General features: G+C 51.5%; 4 protein-coding genes across 4 annotated transcripts; 2 read left to right on the forward strand and 2 right to left on the reverse strand.

Annotated features, from left to right (window-relative positions):
• Nucleotides 1-30: 30 nt before the first annotated feature.
• BO86DRAFT_271251 (C2H2-type zinc finger protein) lies at nt 31-840 on the reverse strand (the record flags this gene model as incomplete). The annotated part of the gene is made up of 1 exon (XM_025667220.1): nt 31-840. A coding segment is annotated over one exon (810 nt), but the record flags the coding sequence as incomplete, so codon positions are not given.
• A 9,449-nt stretch (nt 841-10,289) lies between these two features.
• BO86DRAFT_389507 (uncharacterized protein) lies at nt 10,290-11,187 on the reverse strand. Its single transcript, XM_025672151.1, has 2 exons — nt 10,438-11,187; nt 10,290-10,379 (listed from the first exon to the last, which is right to left on the reverse strand). Exon 1 carries the CDS (start codon nt 10,806-10,808, stop codon nt 10,530-10,532), a length of 279 nt encoding a protein of 92 aa, XP_025527430.1. The 5' UTR covers nt 10,809-11,187; the 3' UTR covers nt 10,290-10,379; nt 10,438-10,529.
• Nucleotides 11,188-12,930: 1,743 nt separating this feature from the next.
• On the forward strand, nt 12,931-13,839 carry BO86DRAFT_98938 (uncharacterized protein). Its single transcript, XM_025677850.1, has 2 exons — nt 12,931-13,063; nt 13,131-13,839. The coding sequence occupies exons 1-2, from the start codon at nt 13,004-13,006 to the stop codon at nt 13,524-13,526; spliced, it is 456 nt and encodes a 151-aa protein (XP_025527431.1). The 5' UTR covers nt 12,931-13,003; the 3' UTR covers nt 13,527-13,839.
• Nucleotides 13,840-13,956: 117 nt separating this feature from the next.
• Nucleotides 13,957-14,932, forward strand: BO86DRAFT_410109 (uncharacterized protein). The gene is made up of 2 exons (XM_025674468.1): nt 13,957-14,296; nt 14,365-14,932. The coding sequence occupies exons 1-2, from the start codon at nt 14,153-14,155 to the stop codon at nt 14,905-14,907; spliced, it is 687 nt and encodes a 228-aa protein (XP_025527432.1). The 5' UTR covers nt 13,957-14,152; the 3' UTR covers nt 14,908-14,932.
• Nucleotides 14,933-15,895: the final 963 nt, after the last annotated feature.

A 15,895-nucleotide genomic window follows, 5' to 3' on the forward strand; every position in this document is an offset into this window, starting at 1 on the left:
CTCTCATCATACTCGTGGTGGCATGGCATCGTAAGAGGATTTCTCCCGCTGGGCCTGGCTGGTCGACCGTTGGTGGGCGTAAGTGGAGGACGCGGTGCTTCTCCGGGTCGACCAGCTGCTGCTCCCATCGCTGTCCCGGTCGGCAGCCATCCCCGTGGGCATCTCTTCGGAGTGGGTGCGGTGCGTCCGGATATGCTGCTTCATGTTGTCCTTGCGGGTGAAGGCCTTGTTGCAGATCGGGCAATGGACGCTCTTCTCCCCGGTGTGCTTCTTGCCGTGGCGGGCGGCATGACCCGAGGTGGTGAAGGTTGCGGTGCAGCCATGACTGGCAGCAAAAGGGCAAGGGTACTTGTTCTTCCGCACTCCCGATTTCGCAGCCATGCTTTCCTTGGTCGTGCTTCCGATCGACGGCTGCGGGGACGGAGGCTCGACCACCGAGCTCCCACTGATCCGCTTCTCTGCCACGGGCCGGTAGCCATGAGCTTCTTGCCGACTGAGGTGATAATGCGATCGAACGCTGGCGCCGCTGCTCATATAGTCGTAGGAACAGTCGGAAGAACCGGGAGACGTGGGCTGCGTGGGTTCAGACACGGGTTCGTAAGGATGGCGTGCCAAAGCGGGGGATACCGATGGCGAGTTCGTGTAGGCATGGTGGTGATGGTGGTGATAGCGGAAGTCAGGGGTTAACGTCCGTGTCGTCGTTGGTTGGGGCTCATAGTGGTAAGAGGAATATGAAGAGGTGGAGTTTTGTCGAGAGATTCCCGGGGCAGACCGCACAGTGAAGGCCGGGTTGTCGTCGTTGTTCAGGATCGACACAAAGCTTGCTTGACAACTAGCCATCTTGTCCACAATATGCAATCGATCTGTTCGAGGCATGATTAGTTCTGAGTTCAGTCCCTCTGCCATCAATCGCTTTGTCGGTCTTATCTAAGCTATCTATCTGTGCTTCGGAGGTCCGACTCCCGTCGACCATGTATCTCCGCGATTCGTCCACCAGACCAACAACCCTCTGTAAAGAGAACCAAAACTCAAGGGATCGGAAGACATATGTAAAGCAAGTTCAGGGAGGTAAGAGATCCAAAGTACGTACCGAGTGTAGTGAGGAGGATGTTTGCTCTGTCGGAATCAGTTCGTGTAACGAGGACCCCCTCGATCTGTAGGAAAGACCCCTGGAGAGCGCTAGGATGGAAGATGCAAGACACCCAGTTAGCTCGTTGCTGGACCGTCCGTCTTTTGTCGGATAGGAGAAATTTCGCTGTTCCCCACGGATGTGACTGAGACAACGAGACAATCACCCGATGTCGATCACTTCGAGGGCTGTCGATACGCGGGGTCCACCGGCTACTGGAGGAATAGGGCAAATAAAACAGTAATTACAATTCAGCCCAGTCGGTTTGGCAGGGCTCGGAGATAATCCCAACAGGCACAGAGAATGACGGAATGACCCTCGAGACACGCCCACAAAAACAATTTGCCCGGCGAGACGGTGGTTGATGTTCGGTCTGTGATCTGACCGTGGTTGGATGTAGATACAGGGAGGGCGATAAGAGCGGATAGAGGAGGATCGGCCGAAAGTGGGAAAGTTGCAGAGCAATGAAGGATAGACAAGGCCTGAGGTGTCGCAGGACAAGAGGGAGAGGAGGAGTATGGGAGAGGAGGAGTATGGGAGTTGAGGTTTAGTGTGAGTCGCTGATATCAAATTTGGAAATTAGGGAAAGGATGTCGAATGAGACGGGGCAGACCAAGAATATTAAAAGGCGAGAGAGCGAGAAGGAGTGTGGGAGGAGAAGTGGAGGGTGGGCACAAGAGGTGACGAACGGTCGAACCAGCGACTTTCGTCTTTTCGTCGCAGTAAAAGAAGCATCTTGAAACCCGTCCAGGGTCTCTCCAGAAGCTCTGGCCATGTCCAGAGTCCGTCAGTTGAGTTAACTCACTAGTGGACTAGTTCATAGTGGGTGGGAAAATGGAATGGAATAATGGATAATGGATTCATGGATAATGTCCACGACGCTAGTTCGTCGGGGTGGAGTACAAAATAGGCATCATCATTTATGGTAACTGTTATGGGAGAAGAAAAACAAAAAAGATAATAAAATAAAAACCAAGAATTACAAAAAAGAAGGCAGAAAAACAAGACGGAAAGGAAAAGGGTAAAAAAAAAAAAAGAAAAAAAAAAAAAGAATTCTCGGTTTGGTTCCTCGTTGGGTGAGCCAGAGAGCCAGAGAGCCAGAGAGCCAGAGAAGAGAAACGGACTCTTGGGAAGACCCTAACTGGAGAACAGCCACAGGGTCTATGCCAATAGAGTCCTCCCGCTTCTTGAGCCGACCAGATTAGATGGGGTTTAATTTCCCATTTGTCTCTCCTTGTCCTTTGCTTTCTTCTTGTCTTTCCATGCTACCTCCGTGATCCGTACCTCAGTACTCAGTGCGAGCACAAAAGAATAATCAGGTCTCAGTCCGGATATGCAAGTTTCCATTCATTCATGAATTCTTTCGTTTCGTTTCCTTTCCTTTTCCTTTCCTCATTGCCCCTCCGATAAAGCCGAAGTGCATAATCATTTCGGCACTAGTTCTACCCGCTGTCCGCACAACCCCCTTAGTCAGTCAGTCAGTCAGTCATCCAACCCCAACCCCAACCCCAACCCCAAGAAAAAGGTTTCAATCTTCTCAATAGCCACGCAGATGGAACCAGTCGAGAGTGAGTGTGGTGTGGTAGTGTGGCTCGGCTCCTGTCATCGTAATGTTAGTAATGTTACTGGTAATAATAGTAAGAAGTAAAACATCAGGAACGGGGCTTGTTTTCCCATTGCTGCATTGGGATCTTGTAACGACCAAAAGGACGACTACTCAAGCTTAGCTCCGAGGTGACCTCGTCATCCAGAGGGGGGAGTCCGTCAGCTAAAAAAGGGCCGATGGCCCCCTTTCAGGGCCCAATAGCCCCTCTTCTTCCCACCGAGGCTTGGATCTAAACTACCTAGATCCCTGGCTGGTACGTGTCCCTGTCGTCAGCTAAACGGGCGGAGGAGAGCGAGCAGTGGTAACTTGTAAGCGCATTGTTCCCGCACTGTGTCAGCCATCGTGTCAATCGGCTGTGGTTTACAATCAGATCGAGTCTACAAGGAGTGAAGAATGCCAAAGAGTGCAGACGGTCGAATGTCGACCGACATTATCTGAGTGTGTGTGTGGAACCCAATTGCTGAGCTAAACACGACAATCAAGAGGATGTCTCGGCCGCTGTTGTCAGTTCAGGTTATCGGCACTAAGACCAGCCAGATGCAAACATAAACTTTCCAGGGTTCCCGAGTAATGCATGGTATGGATTGGTATTTGGGTATCGATCGTCTTCCGAGTGGCAACCAAACCACACCTGCTTGTCAAGATCAATCCCGATGATTAAGCAGCCAGCCGGTGGTCAAGCCGTTGCCTTGTTGTCCCTGTTGCCCTAGCCCGTCACCCTCAACGAGCACTTTCTCTCGGTAGATTAAGAGTAAACGTGTATACACAATTATTAAAATCCGCTCAAAGAGCCACACGGTGCCCTGCTCATGTTTCCAACCGGAAGCAAATGCCGTAGATCGTTGCCTGCCGTGGCCAATTGTCAATCGCTCCGTCCTCCGTCCTGCTCCTGCTCCTTCTCACCCCCTGGTCACCATCCCCAGAAGGAGGCTTACGGACAAGCTTTTAGCCACGCTGTACTGGAATCTGATGGGACGAAATGAGTGGGTTCGGACTGGGTATCTGACGCTAGTCACGACACTTAGCATCACGTCCAGTCCCTTGATTGGTGACAATGGGGCAGATCAATCTGGATCAAACCCTCAAACTGTTCTTTCCCCCCGAATACTTCGGACAGAGGGAGAGGGAAAAGAAAAAAAAAATAGACAAGCGCTTACGACACATCCTGATACTTTTTTTTTCCTCCGAGAGCACACGGTGTCAGAGTTCCAAAGATCTGAGCTGATTTTCTTCACCTCCGGGATCGTCTCGAATCTCCCTTTGTGGTACTCTTCTCCGACCCCCGATCGGAGGTCGGAGGTTAAACTCTGAGACGGAATTCTCGGACGAGTGAACTCTATGGGAGAGTGTTTGAAACTCGGTAAATTGTCCGCATGGTGTGGAGGGAGACATAGTGAGAACTGAGAAAGAGAGGTTCAATCTGTGTGGTTCTCAGAAGAACGAGTTTGATCAGTACGCGTATCAATAGATAGCGCAGACAACCTTAGCCCCATCTGTTTTTTATTTTCCCTTTCCCTTTCCACCACCCCAAGCTCCAAAGAAATTATCCCGACGTTCTGGAAAAGCGCCCCACCCAGAACCGGAAATAGCTTCGATTTCAATAGTAGCGGCGGCGAGGCACACACAGTTTCTGTCGGGCTTTTTAGTCTACCAATAATAGCCCCAGGGGACAAGTCGTCGCTTACTGTGAGCTTCTTTAGAATCTGTAGTCATCCCAAACGACAACCGTATGGTTTCTTGACCCCTCCCCGGCTTGCTGACTCCTGCTAGTGAGCAGATGACAGCGTTCAACGGCTGTAAACCATGCATGTCTCCTCACATATCATCTGACTATTGTGTCTCAATCAACATCACTATAATGCATTCACTATAGAAATATGACTTCATTATGACAAGTAATGTCCTTCCGTCTCGGGTGCCGGATTGCCTGATCGCCCCTGTCAGTCAAGTCAAGAAGGAAATCTTGTATGTGTGTACAGTACCACAGTAGCTTACCAACCAACCCACGAACAATCCAGGGCCCCTCTCCCCCCCCCTCTTTCAAATCTCCCTCACAAAATGAATCTCCATCGCAGTTCCATAACGCTAAAAATGCTAAACCGAGCTTGGCTTCCTGGCTAAACACGAACTTTGGTCAATCATGGTTAATCCATGCATACGTGTACTCTGGCTAACCGTCACCGGAGCCCCATCCTGCCGGGGCTCCGACGCGCCATGCGCTGGTCCCCCCTTCCCCAATCACAATCGGCTGCTGCATCACTTTGAGAGCGCTACTGTCTTGTTTCCCTGCTGTTTGTTGTGTCTGCAAGGCAGTCGATGGAGATAATATCACGGGGGAGTGCTGACTAGTGTAGCTGGAAACCTACCGCCCAATAGCCCATCTATGTTATATGCCATCTAACTACGCTACTCTTCCTGGTTCCAGGCTGGCAGACATGCTTAGCCACTTGGACCCTGAATCAACCAGCACTGTTAGTAGTGGTGGTGGTGGTGGTGGTTGATCGTCTCAGCCCTCACTTGCGTTCCTCCATCTGTACGATCTACGTACTACGTAGTTCATCCCGAAGCAAAGACTAAGGAACTGTGGAAACCCCCCCTCGGTTCTTGATCCATCAGACGCGTCAGAGGATCGGATATAACGTCAAGAAAGAGTAGTCCGGCCCCTCTCTCTTGCCCTTCGCTAACTCCCCCCCCCCCCCCCCGCCCGCGACTAATCTCCTCGCCAGGGCCCTGGGGGATCATCATTGGCCAGATCCCAAGGGGAATCAGAAATGTTGATGCCTAGGGACTCGACTGATGACAATGAGAATTTGTGCTGTGCAATCGCGGGGACAAGTGACGCAAAACGGCCACCCTCACGGTTTAATGAACTTCCGCTGTGGGTAGAGTGAATATCACAGTACAGTGCCTGTAGGTACTGGACTCAGTACAAGTCCGAGGGCAAACTTCGACAATCTGTCCTCCGAGATATAAGCCTTTCCAATCTTTATCCGGGGCAAAACTTCGGAGGCAGTCGATGTGTGGTACTTGCCCTACCCAGTGACCATGATTCCATGAACTGAAGATCTTAGTCATCGGAATGTTCATGTCATAGTCAACTTCGATGGGCATGGAAATGGATCTCATAGCAAGGGGAAGAAGGGGCTCCGGGGGGCCACCCAGCTTCCAATCTACTAACGTAGGGGGCAGTCCCTAATCTGCAGGGCCACGCAGCTTCTGACAGCAGCGGCTAGATTTTCGAGGGATCGGACCCGGGCACCACAACACTAATTGCGATGCCAAGCATCTCGAGGAGCAGGGGCTGTTCAATCAGAAACGTTGTGGATGTTTCTCTGTGGTTTGCGATCTGACGCAGCCGCGTATACATACGGTGAGTCTAACCACCGAACGGGCTGGGAGTATGCCGATGACTAAACTCCTCCCTGTGAACCTCTGACCCTGGCCCTGAACCTGACTTTGCCGATGATGTCTCGGGAGTCGGGAGTGAGACATGGATAGGGCGAAGGTGCTGGGGGGGGTTTCCCGAGATTGGATGCTGGAACTTTGCACCATAAGGTATAGTCGTGCAGGTTCCTATCATTGCTTCACAATTCTTTGGTCTCAACAATAATCGTCGAATATCCACAATGAACGACTAAAAGTAGTGATAAGGTCCAACCTTATGACCTCCCATCCCGCAGGCTGAGGTGGCGTGGCTGAGCTAGGCGCAGGGTATACGAGTCCCTACAGCACCAAGAGTTATTGGTATACACTATCTACGTACACTATCTACTCGAGTGGCACTTGGTCTATAGATACACCCTTACGAAAGAAAAGATCGAGGGTCAGGTTCTTCCCCTTCCCTCATCTGGAACCATAATCAAAGACCAAACCCACATACCATACCCACCAATCGCTTACAGCAAATAGCCGGGCAAAAACCAAGAAGCAAAAGAAAAGAAAACCCTCTCCATCATCGGCACTTAGTCATCCACCCGCTGCCGAGTCAACCGAGGCGCTGGACGGGAGTAGATCAGCCTCTTTTTTGTTTTGCGTGCTTGTCTCGTTTCCTCGACGAAGAATGATCACCGGTGACAGTCTGGATAATATCCTCTAGCATCTGAGACTAATCCCCAGCCAATCCCACCAAAAAGGAAAGAAAGCAAAATTTCCCTCCTTCGAACACTCACATGATCTGACCTTCCACGATGATCCTCGTGGAACAAGAAGGGAAGCAGAAGAAGATCTGCCAGAATGTCTTGGCAGCAGACTAGTTAGCGGCCGGATTGACTAAGCGGCAAGTGAGTAGGTGAAGTAAGCTGGTAAGGCGACAAACCCTTTCCGGTCGAGAGGACTGGCTGGTTCCCATGGATCTGATTTGTTTAACATGGAGATGCGCAGTCTGAAGAAACATGGTCCCGATCAGATCTTCACCAGATTATTCTGAAGACAGATGTCGCTCAAACCCTCCATTAACCTTCTTTAGCTTAACTACTTTAGAATCCTTTTTCTTTATTTCGGGGATTGTAGCAACGGTGCCCAGTGGTGCACTCCCCTCCCTGATCTAGCCTTTAGACGTTCCGTAAGCGAGACCGCCAAGCCCGCTCTCGACTCCGGGTACGTACGTACGAGTATGTGTATGTGCATAATCGGATACCACTAACTACAGTGACGACGACCCTGATTGCCCCTGGAGACTATGCCCATTGCCGTGGGTAACTACCTATTCCTGGCGATTTTCGCCCACGAGTTGAAACATCCGCTGACTCAACAGCAGAGAACTACTTCACAGGAATGAAGCTCGTCGAGAGACATCGCCTCCGTATCTTGATATAGTAGTACTCGTACCGTAGCACATACGTACGTACTTGTACGACGCAAAATCCCATCTCTGGTCCCTGGATTCCGCGACCCATAGATTTTCCAAAGTCCCGAGCCCCTGGACAGCCCAAACCGGCACGGAACGTTTGCGTATAATATTTTACCCGGAAGGCATCCGTCCTGTCCTGTCCCAACTGTCAAAAGCTCGGGCTGGCACCGCAGTAAACTTTCTCGCCCGTTCAATTGCTTGCTTGCTTACCCTTCCTATCTAGATGACGGAGTTACTGGTTCTCGGAACGAGGCTTCAATTCCATATTTCATCAGCAAATTTGACTTTCCACCCACGCCCAAGAAAAGAAATACACAGATTGAGAGAAAAAAAAAAAAAAAAAAAAAAAAAAACTCTACCAACCCGTCGGCCAGTCGACGAATCATCTGCCTACTAACAACCCGAAAAGGTTAACAATAACAAACACCTAAGAAAAAAGAAAACAGTGGGACAAGTGCCGAGAAACAGAGAGACAAACAAACAAGCAGACCAGACTCAGAGAGAGAAGGAAGAAGCCCTATGGACCCTTAAATTCCCAAGTTCAATTTCTGGCTACGGTGCTACCCCCGAACTAGCACGGAGCCAAGCCTCTAGAGATTAAAGCCCACTGCACTAACGCTGCGCTCGGAGGGGGGGGACCAGGGGCGATGGATGTGGTCTCTAGTGTACGGAACGGTAAGTCATAGTACGTGGTGTGGTTTTTTTTTTTTTTCCCTTGCCGGTGTCTTGGCTCGGGTCTAGCTCTCTGCTCTTCCCTTCTGTCGGGAATTCCGGAGCAAGAGGGACGGACGCCAACAAACAATGTCTCTGCAACTCATAGGGTATGGGAGAGAAATATCCGGGCTGAGACAATGATTCAGATCTAAGCGACGCGACCAGGGGTTCATGAGTCGGATGTCTCCAGCTAAGATCAGAGGTTTTGTTGCGAAGGAAGAGATAGTCATCGAATCGTCTCGGAGAACATCAATCCCGTGCCCTAACAGCCAACCCACCACCTTACTAGGGTACAGTACGCAGTACTTGCGCCGCAAAAGACGGAGAAGGGAGGGGGGTAAGGAAGGGACGCGTGTGCACCCCTCGGATTTAAGGTTAGCCTGACAAGCCACGAAACTGCAGGGTTTGGTGACGACCCTTTTCGGCGCGCGTTCTCTCTCCACATGCAGACAAAACAGCCGAGACGGGATGGGATGGGATGGGACATCGTGATCACGAGGGCGTCTCGTGGGTTTGAGGCTTGTGATGATCATGAGAGATACTAACTGTAGCCAGTGAGGATGTAGTGCTATATACGGGGTGGAATAAACTCATGATAGACAGATAGGGTGAGACTGGATGATTCGCGGATCGACGTCCATAGTATGTGCACAATCCAAGAGGTCGAGGGGGTCTAGCCAGATCAACAACCCTACGTTTTCACTAAAGTCGTCACGGATGCCGGATCGGGAAAAGGGTGCTGGACTCGCCACGAGAGCGGGTGCGGTATGGACCTTACTGCGGCTTGGAGGTACAAGTATTATGTATGTAAGTTGAGTGTTGACTGTTCAAGGAGGACTCGGAGGTAGATAGTAGATACACAGCGCATGGTCCCTCACTACGAAGGTAAACTTCACCATCTTTACAATCAATGTCGACATGTTGGTTGGTTGGGGTTAGTCTCGTTCCCTTTGATAAGCACAGAGATCTGCCACCAGATCTGTTGCGACAGAGAGAAAGGAACAAGAATAGTGCCTGAAGTAATCATCAACCACAGACTCAGACTTCCTACGACTAATGATCTACGAAGTAGTCTACAGTACACAGTCCACTACGTACATCTTCAAAAGAGAGAGTCCTGCCCTCGGCCCTGAGATCTTCAGGGTCCGAAAAGAAAGTTTGGGAACCGTAGCTTGTCGGCTTGATTACGTAGGCCCACTCAATGAATACGAGTGCGAGCTTTCATTCCAGCTCAGGGTCGTTCTGTTTTTCTTTTTTCCTTTTTTTCTTGTTCTTTTTGGCACTTTGGGGGATTAAATTTTTCCAGAATTTTGGACCCACGCACATACTTTCCTCCAGTCATGTCCCATTGGCTTCTTTCGCAAAGTGGGTGAAATCACTAGTGCAGGGAAAATGGGCTTCGCTTGGCTTTTTACCCTAGACTCCTAGACTCTTGCTAGTGTTTCTCACTGGGCTTGAGGGCGAAAGAGAGAGAGAGAGAGCAAAGAGGGGGGCTCGGTTCGGTCCAGCATGCAGGGAATTCGGTGATTTTTTGGAAGCGGGAATTTCTTTGTTTTTTTTCTTGATCCTTCCAATGGTTGTGGATGTTTGTTCGCTTGGTTACTTGAAGGGAAACGATCAAAATGATGTTCTGAACGATGTAAGACCAAAGAAGTTGGGGTAAACAAGCCCCCCGGTTATACAGCTGATCATTTCCGACCATGTGGCCTGATATCATACATATCATTATCAACCTTCCACCAACGGCCACCACCACCGAACTTGTCCCCCTTTACCTACCTTATCACACAGCAACCAAAGAGAAAAGAAAAATCACTGAGCAGATTAAAAAAAAAAGCCACTAGGATCAACTAAAATCCACAATTCACACAGGGCTGCGTAAGCAGAGACGTCACTCAGTGGGGTCCGAGATTTGACATGCCGCGCGGTAGAAAATTAGATTCGTTTCCCCCCTTTCCCCTTCTGCTTTGCTGGAAGATACTGAGTAAATGTTCTCGCCGGAGACTAGTCTCGAAAATGCCTAACCTGGGTTCACTAGTGAGAGGAGGAAGGTGGTTAGGGCGAGCGAATCTTTGGTTGGTGTATGGCCGTAGGCCCTCTGCCTTCGCTCTAGTCTAGACTAACTTACTACTAACTTAGATCAGGTGTGAGGGCCCATGCTGCTTGATGGGAACATCATGTGGGCTTGACAGTAAGTAGGTAATGCTAAGTTGTCAGAAAACACGAAGAGATCACTTGAATAAGGAATTAGGTCCGTTTCCTGGTGTGAGTGACACACGTAAGCTGCACCTGAATGGAGAAGCCTCTGCGAAGGAGAGCACAGCCCTGGATATGGGGTCAGTTGTTCTGAACAAGAGGAATAAGTTCAACATGGAAGGGAGGGGGTCGGCGCCGAGAAGACCAGTAATGCCGACGACGACGACGACGACGATAACAACAACATCAACATCAACATCAACAAAGACGACAACGACGACGACGGAGCTTGTCTCCAGTTCAGGGACCACCATTAGACTACCTACGAAACGCTCCCCCAGCCGCAGATGATGAGATTGGTATCATATCTAGCGCCAGGTTGCGTAATTCTTGTTTCCCTTGCCCTTCCCCCTCAGCATTGCCGCTTTGATTCGCCATGGTGGAGGCCCTGTATTGTGCTGTACCTTTCTCCCGATTGCTCTTATCTTGTTTCCTTCGTCTTTCGGAGCAAAACGGTATGCAGCATAACCTCCTTTCGCGAACGACCAGCCCCAGAACTCACAATCGGTTCACGAATGCCTCTTGAGCATGGCAGTTTACGTGGACGCCTACGAATGAGTGGGACTCCAATTAGCGGTCGATAATTAGGGCTGGCGGGGGAGACTTGGATAGCAGAACAAGATTATTTGGCGCCGACTAGACTACGGAGCGGACCTAGCAAGCACTAGATCGAGCAGATTTATGGGGACGCAGGGCGCGCTCCGTCGGATCTGTCTGTCGCTCTACGTGATGGGCGAGAGGAGAAACCGGCGGCTTCTACTGCGTCTCATCATCCACCGCACCGTTCGTCGACATCTTTCTGCCTGGGTAGAAGTGCAATTTCGGGGCTCCTCGATAGCCCCCCCCCTCTCTCTCTCTCTCGCCCCCCGTTCAACTCTCAGCGATACGGATACTTGCGAGGCTTGACCGGGAGGAAGCACAGGGGCGGCCCTACTTCGAAGAAGCTAAGGTAGTGGTCTCCGTCCGCCCCAGTGGGCTGGTTGATAACGAGGCGTGCTATCTCGGACAGCCCCCCTTTTTCAACCGAGACGAGAAGTAAGTACGTACTGCCCTGCAGGAGGAAAGAGCCTACGTGTGCAACTTGTGATGCCTCTTGCTCTGCTGCTGTAGGGTCGACTCCTTGGAGGGGAGGGGGCGAAGTAAAACCAACATAAGCTTTGCTGACTCGTAACGTCCGCCTTCCCCTCTCTTCCTGCAGGCAACATGTAGTTCACAGGATGTATACCTCCTCCAAAGACCAGAAGGATGCCGGTCACTCAGTCAGCCACCGTAGCCCGACAGCAGCCCCCCTCCTCCCCGCGAGTGCGGAGAAAAAGGGTCTCGTGCGTCTTAGGACGACGCAGCAGCGTATTATTGAGACGGACTTGCGGCACGCAAAAGTAAACCTGCAGGGAGAATCATGCCTAGTCAGTGCTAGTTGAGTCGCGCACCTTACGACAGGACAAGACAGAGTCCATCCCGTCCTTGCGGAGGACGACTTGGCTCCGATATTGGGGTAGTTGTTAGACGCAGAAGCCCGCGCATGGCGGCGTCAGAGTAAGCAGCCACCGCACAACAAGCCTTGTACCCTGCGCGGGGTGTTGGATTGGTCTTGTCTAGTACATGTCCGCAGTGGTAGTGTACTGTACATCTCACTTTTCTTTTCTAGATCGGGGCGAAGGTAAAGGTTGATTCAAGGGAGGAGGGGAGGAGGCGAGGGGGGACTTGGCTCTGTGTCATTGCCGTGGCATGCGTTAGCGGGGGGGCTCAATTGGAGAGAAGCTTGAGTCGGCCATGATCTGGCATGGCTATCGGAAATCCAGGGTCATGCTCGCCCTTTCGCTTCGCAGTTGATGCGGTGGCGCACGGTATGGAGGGTGTGGTCTTGCAGGCTGCTTGTTGGAACTGTTTGCTCACTAGAAACCGCCCGACCGATTCATATCCTCGCTCTTTCACATCCTCTCCCCCAGACTGACCCGTGCTATGCACAGACTGAACACGAGGACGCGACTGTACTGCATGTACCTCCATAGAAACCCTGCAATGTCTCTGATGCAGCCACGGAGTTCACACTGATGGATGTCTCTCTGAAGTCAGACACCAGAAATGCACGCATGGGTATGTCTTAGCGGCGTCACCACTCCATCGCTTCAGTCTTTGGGTCGTCTTCTCTCTCTACAATTTCTCAACTGACACATCCCTCTCATTTAGAACGCAGTCATCCCTTTGCCGTCACTGCACGACGATACGCTATACTTTCCGATTTACCAGTCCCGTGAGGCCATTGCGCACCACACCCTAGACTTGCATCGCTAGCTCAGCCATGCGGACCTAGTGCAAGCAACGTCGCACTGGCTGTTAAACTAGGCTCTTTGCAGGCTTGCCATGGTTGGATCTATTCTCTCTACCAACCCCAATCCGGTGAATCGCGTCTTGCATAGGTCAGGGATCTCGCGACGCGTGGGAAGCCATGGAATCCAGCGCGGGGGAAAATTGGCGGGGCTGGGGTCGACCATTGTGGCACTGTGGGGTAAGCGCGATCCCAGCATCCTTTTGCATCTGGAAGATGTGAAGCTGATTGTGGAGATGGCGGGAAGACAGTCCCTGATAGAATGATAGAAGGACGGATGCGGCTTCTATCGAGAAGCGCGAAACCCGCAAGCATCGCGTTCCATTCCTGGGAAGCATCGGACCCAGGCCGAGATGAGTCCGTGACAGATGATCAGCATGGATGGAAATACGATCGACTCAGCTGTCTTACCAGCCACAGCTGTCATCGCGGGCGAATACATACCGGGGCGCGTCGTGGGCGACTGGGCGACCGCGTTATCCCAACTTGCCCTGACCAGGAATGTGGCGGATGCAATCTAGCCCTTATCGACACACATTCCAGGAGAGGGCAGACTGCTGCTAAAGCCCTTATCACGATTGTGGCGAGTGGCGAGGAGCTTTGGAAGCTGTTCTGGCATGATCGCCGGCCGCTTGGAATGTGAGATCGCGTCCGCCGACTCGAGGAGTGATGGCTCGCGACAGCCTCTCATGCCGAGTCTCAGATCAGTCTCTGAAACGAGGGAGATATTCCGAGGCCCTTGTCGGGTTTCAAAGTCGGTCCAGGTGTGGGTTGGGGTCTCTGTGCTCAATTTTGAAGACATCTGGATCGATAGGAGATCCTGGAGGGAGAGGTAGATACCAGCCTCTTCTCGATTTCCAATCCGTCGGCGAGGTTCCGAATAACTCGGCCCCATCGCGCGCGAAATCACGACCGGCCACCCGGTCGATGGTCAGGAATGTGTCCGAAAGTGCAAATCAAGCCAACCGAGTGGCATTTCCCCGCGATGCTTCCCCAGCCGTCAACATTCCAGGGGGCGGCAGACTCCTTCGTCCAGGGCTCTTCATGGCGATCCCGAAAACTATATCTACCACGACGTCGTCACTCCTTTCTCCAACATCATCATCATCATCCTCAGCTCCAGCTTCAGCTTCATCGTCCCCGAGTCTAACTCCTCGAGCCTCTCATCTTGATCAGCTTCGTCCTTAGCTCGTTCCAATCTACATTATCCATCTCTAACTCAACCATCCACCCCAACCACCCAATCAATCAATCAATCAATCAATCACAATGGCCATCCTCGCAAAGGTTTCTTCCCTGGCTTGCTGCCTCATCGCCTGCCTGTTCTTCTCCTCGATCATCCAGGCCCTCCCCGTCCCCGGCTCCAACCCACCATCCGGCGTCTCCTCCATCGGATTAGCAGCCCGCTCACCGGTACGTCCTACCCTCCAAGCCCCCCACAAACCACCCCCAACACCCGGACTAACATGACACCTCCACAGCGCGAAATCCCCAACAGCGACGAAGAACAAGGTCTCCTGAACGGCCTGCTCGAAGCCATCGGCCTCCCCAGCCTCTCCAAGCTCACCCACTGGAAAGACACCGCCGAGCCTCAAAGCTCCCATCCCAACGACGCAGAGGACACCGATGATTCAGATGCCGACTCCCGCGACGCAAACCCCCCGGCCGAGTCCGACACCGACGCCGAGGATGCCGACGCCGACGCCGACCCCCACGCGCACGCCCACTCCTTCATCCCGGATTACTACAAGAACTTCAAGGACCACTGGACCCCGGCCATCGACGACGGCAACAGCCTCACGCCGACGGTAGACTCGGTCGGCGACGACATCGACAACGACGACGACCTGGACAACGTCAACAACGGCCTGCTCGCCCCGCCGGCGTCCACCCCCTCCCACAGCAAGACCGACGACCTCCCCAAGCCCACCGAGGACCCCAAGGGGTTCATCAGCTCGCTCACGCAGCGGCTTTCGGACGCGCTGAAGGCGGCGTTCGACAGTCGAGATGAGTTGACTCTCTGATAAACGGGTCGGGCATCAGATCGCTTTGGGTTCGAACGTTTCGGACGGAGTTTAAGAATCGCTGGTTGATTTTCTTGCTTGCGTTGACTTGTTTTTTTTTTATTTCCCTCTTCTGGTTCCACCGATGTTTTTGGGATATTTTGACATACTAGGGCTGTGGAGTGGAGTTTTGGGTATTCGGGCTGGCGCTTCGGTTTACTTTGGGAGCGGTTACGGGAGTCTTGGGTCTTTTTTTTTTTTTGTTGCTTGGATGGTGTTTTGGGGGAAACAAAATAGCGAAGGATCTTGTTCAGCGACTTTTTTGGGAGGGGGGGGTTGCATGAAGGGGAAGGGTGAATGTAAAATAGAGCAGAATCAGACAGCTATAGAATTATTAGAGCAATCTAACTTCCATTCTTCATTATCTTGGGACAAGATCGATGCATCTGTGCGAGTTTCTATTTCCTTTGGTTTAGTTCTCTTTCTCTTCTTCTTCTTCTTCTTCTATTTATGCTGGATGCCAGTGCGCACGCATGAAAACAAAAAAAGCCATGACGAGTGGCTGCGGTTGTGATACCTGGTCTTGGTCTTAGTCTTGGTCTTGGTCCTGTGGTCCGATAACTTACTGCTGATCCATGATCCATTTGTATCCAGACGGCTTTGAAAAAGAGGGCTCTACGTAACTAGATTCAGTGGAACCCGGGTACTCCGTACATTATGCCATGCCAAAAGGATATTCCTGAGTCTTATGTGTGTGTGTGTGTGTGTGTGTGCAGGATAAAAATCGTAGTCACTCGACCGACCGAAGTCTTCATTGATACACTCCATTAGTTAATATAGACTGACTAGTTATAACTATCAGGATCAATCGACGATGAACGTGCTCAGGTTATACCCAGTGCTAGAAGTTATGAACTCTTCAGGCTATCGAAATCAAAGCTACAAAACAAACTGCAAAACAGGGAGAAAAAAAAAAAGGGAAAAAGAAAGAGAAAACGCACCTAACCCT

The sequence above is a fragment of the Aspergillus japonicus genome (genome assembly GCF_003184785.1).
Source record: "Aspergillus japonicus CBS 114.51 unplaced genomic scaffold BO86scaffold_26, whole genome shotgun sequence".
Taxonomy (NCBI): Eukaryota; Fungi; Ascomycota; class Eurotiomycetes; order Eurotiales; family Aspergillaceae; genus Aspergillus; species Aspergillus japonicus.

Coding starts and splice junctions, on each gene's coding strand:
- BO86DRAFT_98938 (XM_025677850.1), top strand. CDS start 13,004: ATGGAATCCAGCGCGGGGGAAAATTGGCGGGGCTGGGGTCGACCATTG. Junction 13,064..13,130: donor GACCATTGTGGCACTGTGGG/GTAAGCGCGATC, acceptor GATGGCGGGAAG/ACAGTCCCTGATAGAATGAT.
- BO86DRAFT_389507 (XM_025672151.1), bottom strand. CDS start 10,808: ATGGTGGTCCCTGAACTGGAGACAAGCTCCGTCGTCGTCGTTGTCGTC.
- BO86DRAFT_410109 (XM_025674468.1), top strand. CDS start 14,153: ATGGCCATCCTCGCAAAGGTTTCTTCCCTGGCTTGCTGCCTCATCGCC. Junction 14,297..14,364: donor GATTAGCAGCCCGCTCACCG/GTACGTCCTACC, acceptor ACACCTCCACAG/CGCGAAATCCCCAACAGCGA.